This window comes from Haliotis rufescens, unplaced genomic scaffold (genome assembly GCF_023055435.1).
Source record: "Haliotis rufescens isolate VD_foot unplaced genomic scaffold, xgHalRufe1.0.p SCAF_6, whole genome shotgun sequence".
In the NCBI taxonomy this organism is placed as follows: domain Eukaryota; kingdom Metazoa; phylum Mollusca; class Gastropoda; order Lepetellida; family Haliotidae; genus Haliotis; species Haliotis rufescens.
The window spans coordinates 56,430,117-56,448,982 of record NW_025964334.1 but is presented as its reverse complement, the minus strand read 5'-3'; the positions used below and the strand labels follow the sequence as shown (position 1 = coordinate 56,448,982).

The following is an 18,866-nucleotide window of genomic DNA, read 5'->3' as shown; positions in this document are numbered from 1 at the left end:
TGCAGGCGATATTTTTAATCTCCGATACAGGTTATACATTTGAGAGTTGGTCTATGCGATGAGTCGGTTTATAAGTTTGAAAAAACATGTCTCCTAGAGATTACTAGAGACTGTAAACCCTCGGAGACATGGTTTCTCCTACACATATGCCATTGGTGGGATGTGTATTTCACATGTTCTCACGACATCTCACTGTGAGAGTACCTCTTCCTGAAGACCGACTCAGCCATCTGTTCCTCATACAGGTCGTCAAACCACTCACTCAGGGCAACAGTGAACATCGTCCTCCAGTTCCCGATAACAGCTGCAGCAGATAGACAAATTTAGGTACACAACGATATAGGTTGACATATTTGATAGTGCAATTAGAAACACATGCCTACGATGAAGCGGAATCGTTAACCTCACCTTTTACACTTGACGTGAGGACCTGGTGTCATCACTGTTTCATAGTGATTAACAAACACCAGTTGGACAGCTTCAGTGGACTTTTAGCAGAGATTTCTTTTGAGTATAGAAATGGTTTTGTCGCACATTTTGTCATTTTTGCGCGAAACGTATCATACATGCCTTTGAAAGGCATTTAGACGTGATACACATAAGGAAGAGAATTCATGGCTGTCAGCCTCTTTATTACGAGGAACACAACGTTTCGGAGTACATGTTTACTCCTTCATCAGGTGAATGAATGCCTTACTTACTTACTTACTTTGGAGATTTAACGTGCGCTTTCCGACTGATGCGTATTTGGCACACGGGCCCGGCCAGGCCATTTAATGTGTTTCCGAAAGGGGCGAAAGTGGTCTGTGCAACCCAAGAGGGGGGTTTTAGGGGTTGCTTATATAGAATTTGGGAATTTTGAGATTTGGAATAGATGCCGATGGTATTGGGGAGGAGAACTAAGGGACCTGGGTATGGTGGATGTTTGTTTGTTTATGTGATTTTGATTTGGTAGGTTATTGTGTTTTTAGATGCGTTTTATTAGTTCCGTTTTTATTAAGAATACGCCTAAGGCCTTGAAGTTTTCTAGTTTATTTTGTGGGTTTAGTATTGCTTCTAGAGTTAGAGCCTTGTTAGAATGAATGCCATGAGGCAGAGAGCAAATATATGTACATTTGAGGACAACAAAATTAATAAGATAACAAAATGTGGAAACTGACAAGGGTGGGAAACTAACAAGGGAAACCAAAACATAATTGGCGCTGATAGGTGATTAGCAATAGACAATGGAAACCAACACTTTACAGTATTTAGCGCTGATAGTATGGAAGCCAGCACTTAAGTTATCATTGACAGGTAATCGGCAAAGGGCAAACAGGAGGCCGGCGGTAATTAGCACTAATAGGTGAGAGAATGGAAACAGCAATGTGCAAATTGACGCCAGCTAGATAATGAGCACCGACAAAGATCAAAGCGATAAGTCCCAAGCCCTAGATAGATAGATAGATAGATATTCTTTATTTCCTCCAGATCTTGAAGATACATATCATATATGATATTATGTATAATTACAGAGCTGTACAGTAGTACAATTTAACAATATTATGAGAAATGATACCTACAAAATGTATGACAATCAAGCATTCTTATAACTGTTTTGAAACAGATACAGCCATTTCCTACAGTATCTTGAAACAATAACCATAAGGTCACCCCATAGACTTTGAGATAAAGAGCTAACACACTCAGCCATACCTCCAAGTAGTACAGACAGGATTATATCATCGTCCTCACTTCATAGCCTTGCAAATGTAGAGACATCTATCACATCACAAATGATTTCAAATAGTTCATTTCTGTCATTCATATTCAATGGACAATACAAAAAGGCAGGCTTAAAAATATCATGAGCTACAATTCTACATCGACATTCCCTAGATTCTATATTTAGGCATCCCAGCCGTACAAGATGAGACAGGTTTGGGAACTGTTCAGGACGTTCAAGTGCAAGCAGCCAGAGTCTGTGTTCTTTATCATTACGTAGCGAAACATATCTATTTAAGTTAAGTCTAGATAGCAGCTTAGAGCATACAGCTTCCTGGTCTGCAAAAATAATCCTTTCCTTAACAATATCAGACCATGCCTTTTTACTTGGGAAGCTACATTTAATTAATTTTCACAGTTCATGGCTGGCATGTATCATATATAATTTTACCTTTATGGTAATGGACCGCATTCCCTGCAAATTTCTCTGTATACTTTTCCTTGTCGTTTTTCATTTTCTCGAACTTTGTTTTCTCAACCACTCTTTTACAAAAATGTTCATCTCGAGGTACGCCAAGAAAATCCTTTATTCGCGTGATTTCCTTGAGAGGTTCCTGGATGAATAAGAAAATGCATGGTTCAACCAAATCAGCTAATATTTCAGTCTTAAAGCACCAATAATCAGAACTGCCGGATTATCGAGGATTAAATGTATTTCTCATTGTAAACGTATTGTTCCGAAACTATTTTGGGGGTCGGTTCAAGTGAGCAGTAGATATGTAAAGTCAATCTGGTTTTCTTCTGGTCCTTTCATCCTAAAGGTCTTTGTTCGAGATCACATCAGAATTCTTAATAACCAAAATACACTTTAAAACCACACTAAACCGACCCGAATGTATTGCAAAGGTAAGTTATTTCTTGATGAAGCACGTCCACAACCATCCACTCACCCACCCAACACCAAAAACAAAAGTCAGTATTGAATTCCAGGGCGACCCTTATAACTATCCTGCAGAACTGCCTGCAAACGACAACTTAACGGTGAGTTAAATAAATAGATGGGTTCAAAAAGTCGATAATCAAAGAAACCATTTTCAACTGTTCCATTTACTAACATAAGTCAATCTGACCATCTCTAAAATATGTTAATCGTTGTATCTGTTCATAACTGTCATGACAATAACAATGGTCATGCATCTTTATGTTTATTTTGCCTCAAAGTGAGTTTGACCATTCAGAGAGCAGAACTACTGACCCCACATGAGCCCGTATACCGTCCGTAAAATCCAAGATGGTCGATACTGACCTAGCATGAGACCGTATACCGTCAGTAACAGCCATCTTGGATATTCCAACACCCACTTCACATATAACACATGGAAATGCTGGTACCGTTTTTTGACTCTTTTTGTGCTCTACTATCATTAATTGTGATATGCAAGGACATTAATCTGTTTTGAGATCACATTCGTGACTTTATTGATAAAGATTATAGTTAAAATTTTCAACAAGGTTTGAAGAGTAGTCTCCCTTTGACATCAGCAATGGCTGTCAAACGCTTTGCTGGTAGTACCGATGAGGAAATCTCTGATAAAAGGCAAAATGTGCGATATGGATACCAGAAAGTGTAAACTTTTCGGCATAATAGTGAGTGAGTATGGTTTGACGCCGCTTTTAGCACTATTCCAGCAATATCACGGCGGGGGACACCAGAAATGGGCTTCACACATTGTGCCCATGTCGGGAATCGAACCCGGGTCTTCGGCGTGACGAGCGAACGCTTTACCCACTAGGCTACCCGACAGCCCCTTCGGCATAATAAGTTCATTATGGTGTCTTTAGTTGCCGTATACGGTGTCATTTTAGGTTAGCAGAAAAATATTGGGCGTAGCGTATACGGCAACTAAACACACCATAACTAATGATATACTTTTAACATACCCGCAGGAGCTCTTCATAAAACACAAGGAGTATGGGATGATCTGTGTGTTCCTGTAGAGCCCTCTCCCAGCTCGCGATATTCTCAAACCAGCTCCCCCACTCCACTATCACACAGAAAACAACACGAGACAGTGACATGTAAGTAAACACCAAACTTACAACAGCGATATTCTCAAACCAGCTCCCCCACTCCACTATCACACAGAAAACAACACGAGACAGTGACATGTAAGTAAACACCAAACTTACAACAGCGATATTCTCAAACCAGCTCCCCCACTCCACTATCACACAGAAAACAACACGAGACAGTGACATGTAAGTAAACACCAAACTTACAACAGCGATATTCTCAAACCAGCTCCCCCACTCCACTATCACACAGAAAACAACACGAGACAGTGACATGTAAGTAAACACCAAACTTACAACAGCGATATTCTCAAACCAGCTCCCCCACTCCACTATCACACAGAAAACAACACGAGACAGTGACATGTAAGTAAACACCAAACTTACAACAGCGATATTCTCAAACCAGCTCCCCCACTCCACTATCACACAGAAAACAACACGAGACAGTGACATGTAAGTAAACACCAAACTTACAACAGCGATATTCTCAAACCAGCTCCCCCACTCCACTATCACACAGAAAACAACACGAGACAGTGACATGTAAGTAAACACCAAACTTACAACAGCGATATTCTCAAACCAGCTCCCCCACTCCACTATCACACAGAAAACAACACGAGACAGTGACATGTAAGTAAACACCAAACTTACAACAGCGATATTTTACTTAAAGAAAAAGAGCCACGAGCAAACCAAATACCATCTTCTCTGTGGAAAGAATTAAGTACGGGAAGACGTTAAAAGATAAACGTCCAGGAAATCATGACAATAATCATTGTTCAGAGAATGTAAATAAAATAGGAATCTATATCTTCGCTTCATTAATATCAGCACACAGAAAACTACGTTTATAATGAAAACGCTAATAACGAACTGACGGATATAACGAACATATTTTTGGTCCCAGCCATTGCTGTATATATGCTTATAACGACCTACGGTTCAAACGAACTAAACTTTGTGGTCCATTTGTAGTTCACTGTATAATAATATATACTATTAAAGGTAAATAATATCATCAGTCACAATTCAAAATGGTGTCCTTCGTGTTTGACAAAATGAATTGCCAAGTCCTCTTTTCACCATATTTTTATATATATTCGAATATGAATGTGCCCTTTTCTGTTTGTTGTGTGACATGCATGTTAAAGTTAGCATAATAACTAAGACGCCCAAAGCCTAACATAGCAAACTCACTAGGATTCTGGCATTGCGAGCGAGATAAATGATGTAAATATGAATAATGTCACACTCTGTGGCGTTTACATAACATACAGATATCTTATATATTATAAATAATCTGTAATTGCGATGTATGTAATTATGCATAACAGACTTACATTTACCACTGGTACTCAGTTCTAACCAATCCGGTAACGTGATATTCCACTGCTCGTTATAAGAAAGATTAATCTTCTTAATGCATGTATACCAGGATGACAAGGCGTCTCTCGGGTCCCGTATGAGGTACACAATTTTCGTCTTCCTGTCTAGTATCTCCCTTGGTAGGTTTTCAAATAGAAGGTGTGAACTGAGGACTCTTGGTGATGGGAAATGGTCCAGTTTGTCCTGCGATGCCTGTTCCAGGTGGAGAGATTCCTTCCTGTGTGGAATCGTCTCCACAATACCATTCAAAAGCATGCTGATGATCTCAAAGTTCCAATGTGTTCCTGTGAGGGTGTGAATGAGTGATTGATTGATTGAGTGAGTTAATTTTATTGTAGAACAATATTCCAGTATGTTAACTTGATGTGGGATGAGTTCCTGTGAGGGTGTGAATGAGTGATTGATTGATTGAGTGAGTTAGGTTTATTGCAGAACAATATTCCAGTATGTCAGCTTGATGTTGGGTGTGAGCCCGAAGTGATGCAGGTCTCAGACGTTTACCACTTTGGTGAAACCCACGACCACCGTATGTGCTGACGAGCGTAAACACATTATCGGGAGAAATGAGTTATTGATTGAGTTTGACAACACCGATTGTATCAGAAGTTCAGTCATGTCACATTTGTTTGTTTTGTTTGTTTGTTTGTATGTTTAACGCCGCACTTAGCAATATTCCAGCTATATGACGCCGGTCTGTAAGTAATCGAGCCTGGACCAGAAAATCCAGTGATTGATTTCATGAGCACCGATCCACGCAATTGGGATTGATGACATGTATCAACCAAGTCAGCGAGCCTGACAACCCGATTTCGCTCGTAGCCTCTTACGACGCATAGTCGCCTTTTACGGCAAGCATCTTCACGGGTCCAGTCATATCACAGTCAGTGTCAGTACCATGTGACATGAGAACCGTTAGTGATGCAGCTCGTACATGTTACCACTTTGGACAACAACGTCTTTAGCAATTGCATTATGGTACCAAACTGAGTAAGATCAGTGATGCCACAGCCTACGCAAAAAGGATAAGTATGTAGAACATGCATCACAATGTTCATTAAAGGGGAAGTGTACACGCAAAAATCACTTTCTTTCTTTTTCTAAACAAAACGCAATTTTAGAATAAGTTAGTATCTGTGTTTGAAAATATACACTCATTTTTTTTCACAGTGAAAGTAGGAAGCTCCCAATAGTGTTAAAATGATGTGCCGTTATGAGGCCTTCGTTTTACGAGAGAAATAGGGCTGAGTTATCCCCCTTAGATTATGACGTAATTGGTGCCAATTCAACTGGGTCCCTGTCTATTCTCAACGCAAAAGATATCAACGACCAGTTTGCGGTAAAACAACATGGTCTACGACACACTCCGGCGCAGTGGTGACTCAGCATAACACAATTCTGGCTGGCATCTGAGACGCTAGAATCACAAAACTGTACCTACACCACGTGAAGCGGCTCTAACGAAGCATGATGACGTCATAATGTTTATCAATTGGCACCAATGACGTCATATTGCAAGGGGCATAAGCCATGGTGTTTTTGTTATGGAAATAGAACACTTGGTAAAAGTGAAAAATATAAATCGTTTTAATGCAAAAAATATGTTAATTAAATTTGATGTTTTTATATTTTTGTCTATGACACTTCTATGTTAACACTTTTAATGTGGAAAAAGTACAAGAAAAATTGGTTCATTTCCGTGTGAACTTGCCCTTTAAGTGGTATGATTCATGGCATGGGATAGCAGCGCCCATACTGTTGACAAGCAACGTGTCATGTACAGGAGTGGGTAAGTGAGGTTTAACGCCGCTTGAACAGTATCACGGCGTGTAGGCTTCATCCAGGAAGAAAGCCCGAAGTGAAACAGATGAAAGTGATGAGCAAAGGTATGGTACTCAGAGCTCCAGATAATATAAGCTTTTGGTTTTGTGGGTATTTTATATTACCCATGCATTTAAAAATCATTGGGTATCAGTAATTCTATCTGGGTATTCAAATTTCTGTTACCCACTAGTTTTTACACATGTGGGTATTTAAGTTAAATATTTAAAAACACTATTCATCTTGGCCCTGCAAACTGGTTTCGTGTGGGTTCGAGAGCTTTAAAGGACTCAAAAATACCACGATACTTCCACAAGAAAGTGTGATGGTAAATGATCATGATGTAACTGTCATCGTGGAGTTTGGCAAGGTTGACGGAATGCCCGTTTATAATTTCAAAATAAGTTGCTGATTTGCTAATCGAATACGCAGGGTTACTTCACAATATTTTGATGATACGCACAAGTTTTATTTTTGTAGCGTTTCTGTAATGTTCGTTGCGTATTTGATACGCTTGGATTTTATTTTACCGCGTATTTCTGCATTTCTTATGCGTATTTTACGCAGATACGCAGCTTATCTGGAGCTCTGGGTACTGACAAATCTGGAAACATAATCGGGGCGAACCGGGATTCTTACCCACAATCATAGGTTTCTGGTGTGTCCCAATGACTCAACTCTGCTCAGCGGCGCTATAGACTACTGAGCCACCCGTGCCCTCATATATAGTAAGTTCCTCTAAATGTCTAACAGAACATGTCTGAAGACATTATGGAAATGAGTTTGATGGCCTTTGGAGGTGAAACTGGCGATTGAGAAGATTAATTGTAAGCAAAATGTGTCTTTCCGTGAAATCTGAATACAATGGACATGCTCTAAAAGCAATTGAGATACTGAGATACTGAGATAATTGAGATATGTAGATGTCATGAGCGGAACAGATGGTAATGTTCAACACGAAGGAGAAATTAATGATTGGAAAATCGAAATCATCCCTCTTGTTGAAAGGCTTGGTACAGAGGCTGGCATAATATGAGTTAGGACCAGAAAATTCAGTGATTGGCATCCTGAACATCGATCTGCGTAATTGTGATACGATGACATGAATCAACCAAGACATCGAGCCTGACCACCCGATCGTGTCAGTCACCTCTTACCACAAGCATGGATTGCTGAAGGCCAATTCTGACCCGGATCATGATATCGGGTTACTTATAGCCAGTGATGTGGGACATAGTATAGTGTATGATGCAAACTTATCACCTACCCGATCTCATGTAACCACAGAGCAAGACGTCGTCATCACGGAGTTTCAAATTGGGAATATTCGAGACAAGGTCCTCATCGAACACATAAGGAAATGGCCTTCCGTTGACCTCTAAGATTTTGTGCTCGTTTGTCGGATCAGCGCTGGGAGACACTGTGATGATTGGCATGGTTGACGTCTACGACTGTCACCTGGAAGACAATCATTAACGTAGTTTCTTGTAATATTGTCATCCTCAGCTCTGGACAATACGTTCATATCCGTGGTAAAGTGATACACAATTTCCCACAACCAACCAAGAAGGGAGGGTAGAAGACGTAACCTTGATTTAAAGGCTTACCTGTAAGCAAAATGTCTTTCCGTGATATTTGAATCAAATGGACATGCTCTGGGGTACAATAGCAACTGTAAAATTAAGACCCTTTACCTGGGGCTGGCGGTACTGCTCAACGTTAAGGAGAAATTCACGACTGAAAAATTGAAATGATCCCTCTTGTAAGGCTTGGCAGAGGCTGCCATGGCTTCTTAGTTGTTTCATAATATGTTGAAAATTATATACTACGAACAGGCAGTGACACTGGACACTGGGACTTATCACCTACCCGATCTCATGTGACCACATAGCATGACGTCATAATCAAAGTTTCAAATTGGGAATATTCGAGACAAGGTCATCAAATACAAAAGGAAATCGTCTTCCGCTGACGTCTAATATTTTGTACTCCCAGCGCTGGGAGACACTGTGCTGATTGGCATGGTTGAAGTCTACGACTGTCACCTGGAAGACAATCATTAACGTAGCTTCTTGTAATATTGTCATCCTCAGCTCTGGACAATACGTTCATATCCGTGGTAAAGTGATACACAATTTCCCACAACCAACCAAACGAGGGAGGGTAGATTCCGACCAATTCAAATATTCATCTCAGACGCGAATATCAGAAGATTTTGGCAACCTTATCAATTATGTTTACTGTCTTAAATAAACTACAGTGTTAATATAAACTCACCCCCTAAAGAAACGCGACCCATGGAAACATATAGAGAAGTATGTACGTTAAGAAGAGATGTTTCCAATGTGTACCACTTAATGACAAAACTAACAATCAGTCAAGTGTTACCAAAGAGTGTCTTTATTCTTATCATGATATACTGCACGTGATTTAGAGGCTTTGCACGGTATTCCTGCACGAGACAAATGGTGCATCTCGAAACGGATCTTTGACGTCACATGTGATGCCTTCATGAACATCGATCGGTTCACCGACATACCAGTATGTTCGCTTGTGCGTCGAACCAAGCTAATATCTCTTGAATATAAGAAATCTTCATATAGTAACCAACATTTATGGTATTCGCGTTTCTATTGATGGTGAGTATATATTATATTATATTATATTGTGTTTAATAATTTCTTTCCAATAGTGGTATGTTAAGTCTTCTGTCTGTTTGTTAAATCATGTATTATATTGTGTGTGTATTTGCTGACAGATAGCCTTCTGGTGTTTCTCAGAATCTCTGCAGAATCGCCGCAGACTAACTTTAAAGTTAACATATCGTTTTGTGCTTCAACAAAATCAGTAACGCAATGGGCTGTCTTGTCCAGATTCGTATTTCACAGGCTGAAGTCTGGCAGGTGTATTGTTGGTTGCGGCGTTAGGCAAGAGATACAGTAGTACAGTCATACCAAAAGACGTTAAAAGATGGTACTTGTTGTTACCCTGGCGCTCGGCATTAAAGGGCTAAAACAAGGACTGGTCGGCTCGGAGTCAGTATACTGTGTCTGAGTGGGGTATTCATGATCATGTTTAAACTGCGGCATGGTATCTCAGTGTGCTAGCACTATAAATCGGCATCAGTCCGGACTAGTACAAGCAGCCACACACACACACACACACACACACACACACATGCGCGTCGCTATATAAGTGCAATAATCTAAGAGGCGACGTTAAATCCCATTTCACCTCACCTCACCTCACCTCACCTCACATTACCACTCCAGTTGATGGAACAGGCTTTCCATTGTTAGGTGATGCTATTGTCAAAAGCTTCCACAGTTTTCACTGTTGTTTTGACTCTCCATCGTCACAAAGCACTGGATCAGCTTCAGCGGGATCTAGATTATTTCAAAACATTTTGTGCCTGGTGCGATTTTTATCTGGTGTCAGAACCTTTGAAACCCAGCGAGTTGACACTATATTCACTGCAAAGATTCTATTACAATAGAATGTACTCTCTCCTTGGAAAATGCCTCCTTAATTGGTAATATGACGGTCAGTCATTTGCCGGTCGATCATCACCGTATTATGGATTGTCTAGATCATATCTGGTGTTACTGACGTGAAGGCCTTCCAGGATGGGGGTTGGCTTCAAGCCTCTCCATGCCAAGCTTAAAATCTGCTGCCCATCTCTCCACAGTCATAGAAAGGGACATCCTTCCAGTGTGTTGCAATCATATGTTCATGGTGTCTGTCTGTGTGTGTGTGTGTGTGTGTGTGTGTGTGTGTGTGTGCCCACTGAGATACCACGCCGCAGTTTAACATGAATACTACACTCAGACAAATAATTTGACTTCGGCCGACCAGTCCTTGTTTAAGTCTCTTACTGCCGTGCGCCATACAGGGTAACAACAAGTACTATATTTTAACGTATTTTGGTATGACGCGGTCGGGGATCGTACCCCGGACCTTCCGCTCTTCGGGCGGACGCTCTACCACTAGACCACGGAGGCGGTCTGTATGCACAGCGCCTGAAAAGAGTGCGCCACGCGGTTCCCAACCATTGCAATAAAGAGCGTGTTTACTTGGAGTAACAAGTGTCAATTTAGTAGGAGAGTGTGAGCTAAACGCCGTTTTAGTATTACCGTTACGTCACAGCGTTAGTTGAACGTGGGCGAAAACTCTAAAGTGAAGCACATTTCGCGGACGGGTACTGGTTTGAGAAAGACAATTACGCTGACAGGCTGAAATAAATATATATCATAGTGAAACGGGGAGATTGCCAACCTCAATACACTTACGGTTGGCAATGTGAATATTTTTACATACGGTGTTTGCACAGGAACGCAACATCAACCTTTGAGCCCGACTGAAGTGACATGACACTGATCACTGTGAGTGTCCTACATTGTGGCTCAGTGGCTTGAGCGTCACAATATCTATCTACAACATACAAGATCAGTACCCAATGAAAGGCAGATACAGAAAACTAGTACAAATAAATTATTTGTTGACTGCCTACCTGATGATTCATACAGACAAAGGACGGGTGAGTCTTATCTGGCCCCTGCGTTGTAGCCCAACAAGATCCGGGACGGTTTAAGTCGGTTGCGTTTCTGCGATCGGTTTCAGATGCGTGGACAATGTTCAGCTCAGTGTTTCAGAATGACTGTCGTGAGCTGACTGTCTGATCTCAAAGTCGGATTCAGAGTCATTCATGTGTCTCAATAAGCCTATCAACGGTGGAATATAATTACAAAATATAAATTCCTTCATTTATCTAACGTTTAGTTTGGTTAAGTCAATGTACAGTGGACTTAAATTTCTAGCGTTAAACATTTCTCTACTGCGGATTTATTAGTGACACAAAATAATCTTTGATTGGTTGGTTGGTTTGTTGTTTAACGCCGCACCCAGCAATATTCCAGCTATATGACGACAGTCTGTAAATAATCGAGTGATTAAACAATCCAGTGATTAATGTCATGAGCATCGATCCACGCCATTGGGATCGATGACATGCATCAACCAAGTCAGCGAGTCTTACCACCCGATCCCGTTAGTCGCCTTTTACGACAAGCATAGTCACCTTTTACGACAAGCATGGATCTTCACGGGTCCAATAATCTTTGAATTGATACATCTATCGTGAAAGTGGAACGAGTTATGAAAATATTTACGGACTCTACTAGTATTGTTTAGATGCATAAAGTGGTTCCATGTCAACAGTTATCCGCATGTACACATCACAGAGAGGTGTCAGATAACGCAGCTTACCTGTTCGTACATACCCCCTTAATAACATTCATAAGGGGTAAACGCCGAAGACCAGGGTTCGATTCCCAACATGGGTACAATGTGTGAAGCCCCTGTTCCGGTGTCCCCCGCCGTGATATTGCTGGAATACTGCTAAAAGCGGCTTAAAACCATACTCAATCACTTACTCACTTATAAGGTTGGTTGGTTGGTTTGACAACACCGATTGTATCAGAAGTTCAGTCATGTCACATTTGTTTGTTTTGTTTGTTTGTTTGTTTGTTTGTTTGTTTGTTTAATGCCGCACTCAGCAATATTCCAGTTATATGACGGCGGTCTGTAAATAATCGAGTCTGGACCAGACAATCCAGTGATTGATATCATGAGCATCGATCCACGCAATTGGGATCGATGACATGCAGCAACCAAGTCAGCGAGCCTGACCACCCGATCCCGTTAGTCGCCTTTTACGACAAGCATAGTCACCTTTTACGGCAAGCATGGGTTGCTGAAGACCTATTCTACCCCGGAGTCTTCACGGGTCCACTTATAAGGGGTAAATATCATTCCTTTATAGACATGTAATCTGAATCAGTTTGTTTTCACATTTTTGAAAGCAGAATTATTAATGTATCGACCAGTGACCATTGTCTGCTTAATACATTTATGGGATCTGCATATCGCAGGTTTTCACGGCATCCCGCTGTGAGAGTGTCTCTTCCGGATTCTATTCCTAATGTTAGGCAAGAGTGACTTACGATTATATTTTACATAATTCTAATATATTGTTATGTCCTAAATTATTATTATTTTATTTTATTTGTTTAATTAATTTTTTTATAGATTAAAATAGAAAATGCAGCACAGAGGGTTTGGGTGATCCTGGCACAGTCAGACTGGTTAGGCTCATTCATAGCTCAGGGCCCTTTCCCCCTCTACACGTAGCCCAGACAGCGAATGGGACTTCTCCCAGGAAGCGCTGCCTAGTCAAACCCACCCAGAACTTTTGGGAGAATGTGAAGACTCCCCAACACTGCGAGACCGCCTCCGTGGTCTAATGGTAGAGCGTCCGCCTGGAGAGCGGAAGGTCCGGGGTTCGATCCCGGGCCGCGTCATACCAAAAGACGTTAAAAGATGGTACTTGTTGTTACCCTGTCTGGCGCTCGGCATTAAGGGGCTTAAACAAGGACTGGTCGGCTCGGAGTCAGTATACTGTGTCTGAGTGGGGTATTCATGTTAAACTGCGGCATGGTATCTCAGTGAGCTAGCACTATAAATCGGCATCAGTCCGGACTAGTACAAGCAGCCACACAAACACACACACATACATGCACGTCGCTATATAAGTGAAATAATCTTGGACGACGTTAAACCCCATTTCACCTCACCTCACCTCACCCAACACTGCGCGTGCTGCCTTCTGCATAACCCACATTGTCAGATGGGCTGTATTCCCGGTAGCAAACCCAGGTGCTCTCCCAATGCCAATCAACAGATTGGGAGGTACCAAACCTAAGGCACCGAGAACAATGGGGAGACGGACAACTTGGTACCTGGGATGCAAGCGTGACATTTCGAAAGCGAGGTCTGCATATTTTTCATCCTTTTCCTGAATCTTGTCAAAAGGGACAGACAAATTCAATAATATAAATGATTTCATTGGATTCATCAAAAAGGACAAGATGAGGTTTGTTGGCCTGGATAGATCTGTGGCTGTAAACGGGACTATTTCTAAATAATTTTGTATTTATCATTTTCCATGACGCCCTCTACATAGTCTGTGTCATACCATGGATGGACCTCTGTGACAAAACCACAAACATGGCGAAAACGGTAAAAACAAGATCGAGCTACACCATAATGTCGCCTAAGATACTGAGTCTCATTCATCCAAGCGAAGGACTAAGGCGATTTGATATGGCACTTCGCTCGGTTGACATTAATTTCTGTACCGTCCAGCAGTACACAATCATCAACAAAATTAACACTGACATTGAGATTATGTCCCACATCCTTTTCTGAATGTTTCTTAAAGAAAGAATGTCTATGTCATTGCCACTCTTAGAAGTCTTCGGGAGTGCAGAGGTAAGAGGTTTGATCGTTTTGATGAGATTTCACCATGCCAAGTGAGATGACAGATGGTGAGAACAAATATTTAGTTCAGATATCTCTTATCAATGTATAAAGGCATGTGCCACGTATCAGACAAAACGTAGAGGTGTGTGTGTAGGGGCAACGTGGAGAACAGGGCCCGTTCCACAAAAGCGATCATAACTCTACGACTGTCGTAAGTCTATGCTAAAGTAAAGGAGCTACTATCGCCTTAACGCTACGACTGTCGTAAATCTATGTTAAACTCTAGGGGTTACGATCGTCGTAGCGCTACGACTGACGTAAGTCTTTGTTATAGTATGAGAGTAACGATCGGCTTAGCGCTACAACAGTGTTACGTCTATACTAAAGTATGGGAGTTACGATCGCCTTTGAGCTTCAACAGTGGTAAGTCTATGTTAAAGTATGGGAGTTACGCTCGTCTTAGCGCTTCCACAGTGGTCAGTCTCTATTAAAATATAGGTGTTACGATCGTCTTAGCACTACAACAGTGTTACGTCAATGTTAAAGCATGGGAGTTACGATCGCCTTAGTGCTACAACAGTGTTTCGTCAATGTTAAAGCAGGGGAGTTACGATCGTCTTAGTGCTACAACAGTGTTACGTCAATGTTAAAGCATGGGAGTTACGATCGCCTTAGTGCTACAACAGTGTTACGTCAATGTTAAAGCATGGAAGTTACGATCGTCTTAGTGCTACAACAGTGTTACGTCAATGTTAAAGCATGGGAGTTACGATCGTCTTAGTGCTACAACAGTGTTACGTTAATGTTAAAGCATGGGAGTTACGATCGTCTTAGTGCTGCAACAATGTTACGTCAATGTTAAAGCATGGGAGTTACGATCGTCTTAGTGCTACAACAGTGTTACGTTAATGTTAAAGCATGGGAGTTACGATCGCCTTAGTGCTACAACAGTGTTTCGTCAATGTTAAAGCATGGGAGTTACGATCGTCTTAGTGCTACAACAGTGTTACGTCAATGTTAAAGCATGGGAGTTACGATCGCCTTAGTGCTACAACAGTGTTACGTCAATGTTAAAGCATGGAAGTTACGATCGTCTTTGAAGTGATGATTCGTTAACCATCCAAAATGAAAAGACAAAATTAACTTTTACACCTTTAATTATCCCACAAGTATTTACAAATGTATTTACAATCGTCTCCCAAACAATGGAGACATGTTGTTTGCTTTTTCTAACAGTTGTTTCTGTTAAACATTAATTCAAGGTCCCTTACTGGGACTAGTTTCTCCTGTTGCCCATCTGACAACAGTCTGACCTAACCAAGATCAGCTTTGAGCCGAGCCCAACAATACATCCCTTACCGGGAATAATGGATATGTTGCCCTTTTGACAACCCAGGCTCGACTGATTAGTACATGGATTTCGAAGCCACAGCTGGACTTCGAATCACGGATTTCACGTGCGTTTTTCCGCGAAGCATTTTACGTTTTTGAGTCTTGTTTTTAACTCCAGAAACGGGTGTTCTCCAACCCATTTCCCCTCTCCTTGATAGATTCTAATCTATCAAGTTAAATAAATAGAGGCATCATTTCATTTAACATATCAAATATCAAATTTTTGAAAATGCATCAATACATGAAAAGTATCAAACATCAATTCAAAAGAACAAAAGCATTCAAAACACCAATGCATTCTGAAAATTTGGAAATGTCCATGAAAAGTCAATTCTTTCAAACAAATAGTCTCATTTTTGAAACAAAATACATTTTTGTCATATCTGGTGTCAGTACTTACATAATCACAGTTATTTCCCGAAAGCACTGTCGTTAGTCCATAAGTTCACAAACAAACTATCCATGAATCTTAGCGATCCATCTCCTAGAATCTGTATCCTGGAATCTGTATCCTGGAATCTGTATCCTGGAATCTGTATCCTGTCATCTGTATCCTGTCATCTGTATCCTGGAATCTGTATCCTGGAATCTGTATCCTCGAATCCCAGTGTCCTGAAGTTCGGATGTCCAATCTTTTCATCGTCTGCTAGACTCATCCTCATCATCTTTATTCCATTCCAAAGGGCATAATTTGCTGATTGGCCTGGACAGAATAGACTGTCCCACTTGAACATTAGCAACTCGTACATGACCATCAGACCCTGGAAACGTCTTTATTATACGTCCAAGCTGCCATTCTCCTCGAGGTACATTTGGATAAATGACCAACACCATGTCCTTTTCCTTTAGATCCTTTTGTGGTTTTTGCCACTTCTTCCTCGTGTTCAATGTTGGCAGCCATTCTCGCATCCACCTCTTCCAGAACTGTTTGACCAGCTCTTGCACCTTGCGTCATCTCTTTCTAGGATTAAAGTCTGTTTCATCGACTGACTGTGGCGCAAATACACCTCCAACCTGCCCATGGAGAAAATGATTTGGTGTTATTGGCGTATCGTCGAGAGGATGAGCTGACTGGTAGGTCAGTGGACGAGAATTTATAAGAGCTTCTGCTCCCGCCATTGCGGTGATGAGGTCCTCATCTGTAATGCTTCCATTTCCGAGAATAGCATATATTGCACGTTTTGAAGCCTTTATCATGCTTTCAAAGACACCGCCAAAGTGTGAAGCAAGTGGAGGGTTAAAATACCATTTTACACCTCTGTTGGCAAGAGATCTTGATACAGCATTTTGATTGATTTGCTGTACAAGTTCTTTTAATTCCTTTACTGCACCAACGAAATTAGTACCATTGTCAGATACAACTACTTCAGGAAGTCCTCTTCTACTTGCCATGCGATAAAATGAATTCAGAAACGAATCCGTATCCAACCCATATGATATCTCAAGATGGACGGCTCGGGTGGCAAGACAAGTAAATAAGCAAAGATAGCGTTTCTGTCTTTTCTTTGCTCTTCCCTGAATGGTGACAAAAGGACCAGCAAAGTCTACTCCAGCATGAGTAAAAGCTCGCAACGAAGGTTGCAGTCTAAATTTTGGTAATGGTGCCATTATTTGACAAGCTTGCTTAGCCTTGCTTCGTTTGCATGTTGCACACTCTCGTTCCCACTCTCGTATTTCTTCTCTGCTCGAGATGATCCAATACTTTGAAGATAGGGATGCCAGTGTTTGATTTGTGCCTGTTGAGTGATTTCCTAACTCATGAAAGTGTTTTACAATGAGTTTAGTAACCCAGTTTCTTCTAGGTAGAATTATTGGAAACCTTGAGTTAAAGGAAAGACACTCTGCATGTTTGAGTCTCCCATCAATTCGCATGAGTTCTCTGTCATCAATGACTGGAGTAAGACTGATTATTTTGGATTTGGAAGACAATGGTTTTCCTTTTGATAAAGCTTGATACTCATCTGAGAAACATGTTTGTTGAACTTTGCAGATTATTTTTGTCTCAGCATCTTCAATCTCTTCCGCAGATAATTCACCTACATTTGCCAACTCCTTTGAAACAGAACAGTTGTGGAAAAAGCGGTAGACCCAAGCGTTTACTCTAGTGAGTTTTGTCCAACTGGAATATCGTGCTGGCTCTAATCGGCATTCATCTTCAATGCAGTCATCAATAACGTAAGCACTGTTACTTTTTAAGATAGCGCTATTTGACTTTTTCTGAAGGGAGGTCACGTTTTGTTTTGGCCAGTTATTTTCCCCTTGCTGTAGGAAATCTGGTCCGCACCACCACATGCTGTTTAGCATAATAGAAGATGATACACCACGGGATATCATGTCTGCAGGGACATAATTCCACTGAGAGGGATTAGTTGCAGCTTGTATTTTTCCAATTCTGTTGGCAACGAATGTTTTGAATGAACGGCTGTTGCTTTTTATCCAACAGAGCACATTATTGCTGTCTGACCAGAATATCACACTCTTCAGGTCAAAGTTCATTGCTTTGACAACTGCAACTGCAAGCTCAAGTCCAATAACTGCAGCCATTAGCTCCAAACGTGGGATACTCACAGCTTTCAATGGTGCTACCCGACTTTTGGCAGCAACTAACTGACTTGTTGTTTTACCATCAGAGTCAGTATGAACAGCATAGACAGCTGCACCATAAGCCTCTTGTGATGCATCAACAAATACATGATAAAATGCACTTCCCGAGTAGTCTTTAAAAAGACATCGTGGAACTTCAACACCATGCATATCATTCACTTCTCTAAGCCACAATGATATCTTGTCTTTTAGATCACCATTGATGTCATCATCCCATCCACAGCCTATCATCCATGATTCCTGCAACAATATCTTAGCAGTGATTGTGAATGGACAAATGAAACCCAAAGGATCAAAGAGTTTTGCTATTGTGCTGAGAAATGTCCTTTTGGTAATTTTGCCTCCTTTTTCAAATAAGTCAGATTTGAATACAAATGTATCTTTTTCAGCATGCCATAGAAGCCCAAGTGTCTTCAATGAAGGTAAGTAGCCTTTGCTAATATCTACTTCAGATACCCTGTCGCCTTCAGGAATGTGTTCAAGTACCTTCAACGAATTTGACAACCATTTTCGAGCATGCATACCAGCTTTAGACCACAACTCTGATAACTGCTGATAGAGCT

The 18,866-nt window shown here is 41.0% G+C and overlaps 1 protein-coding gene across 2 annotated transcripts; it reads right to left on the bottom strand.

The window, feature by feature from the left end:
• On the bottom strand, positions 1-11,594 carry LOC124146888 (sulfotransferase 1C2A-like). 2 transcript variants are annotated; one of them, XM_046517409.2, is made up of 6 exons: positions 11,498-11,594; positions 8,255-8,445; positions 5,124-5,453; positions 3,646-3,749; positions 2,156-2,318; positions 1-304 (listed from the first exon to the last, which is right to left on the bottom strand). In XM_046517409.2, the coding sequence occupies exons 2-6, from the start codon at positions 8,421-8,423 to the stop codon at positions 180-182; spliced, it is 891 nt and encodes a 296-aa protein (XP_046373365.1). In that variant the 5' UTR covers positions 8,424-8,445; positions 11,498-11,594; the 3' UTR covers positions 1-179. The 2 variants fall into 2 exon arrangements, with proteins under 2 accessions (XP_046373365.1, XP_046373366.1); XM_046517410.2 differs by lacking the exon at positions 5,124-5,453.
• Between the last annotated feature and the right edge of the window lie 7,272 nt (positions 11,595-18,866).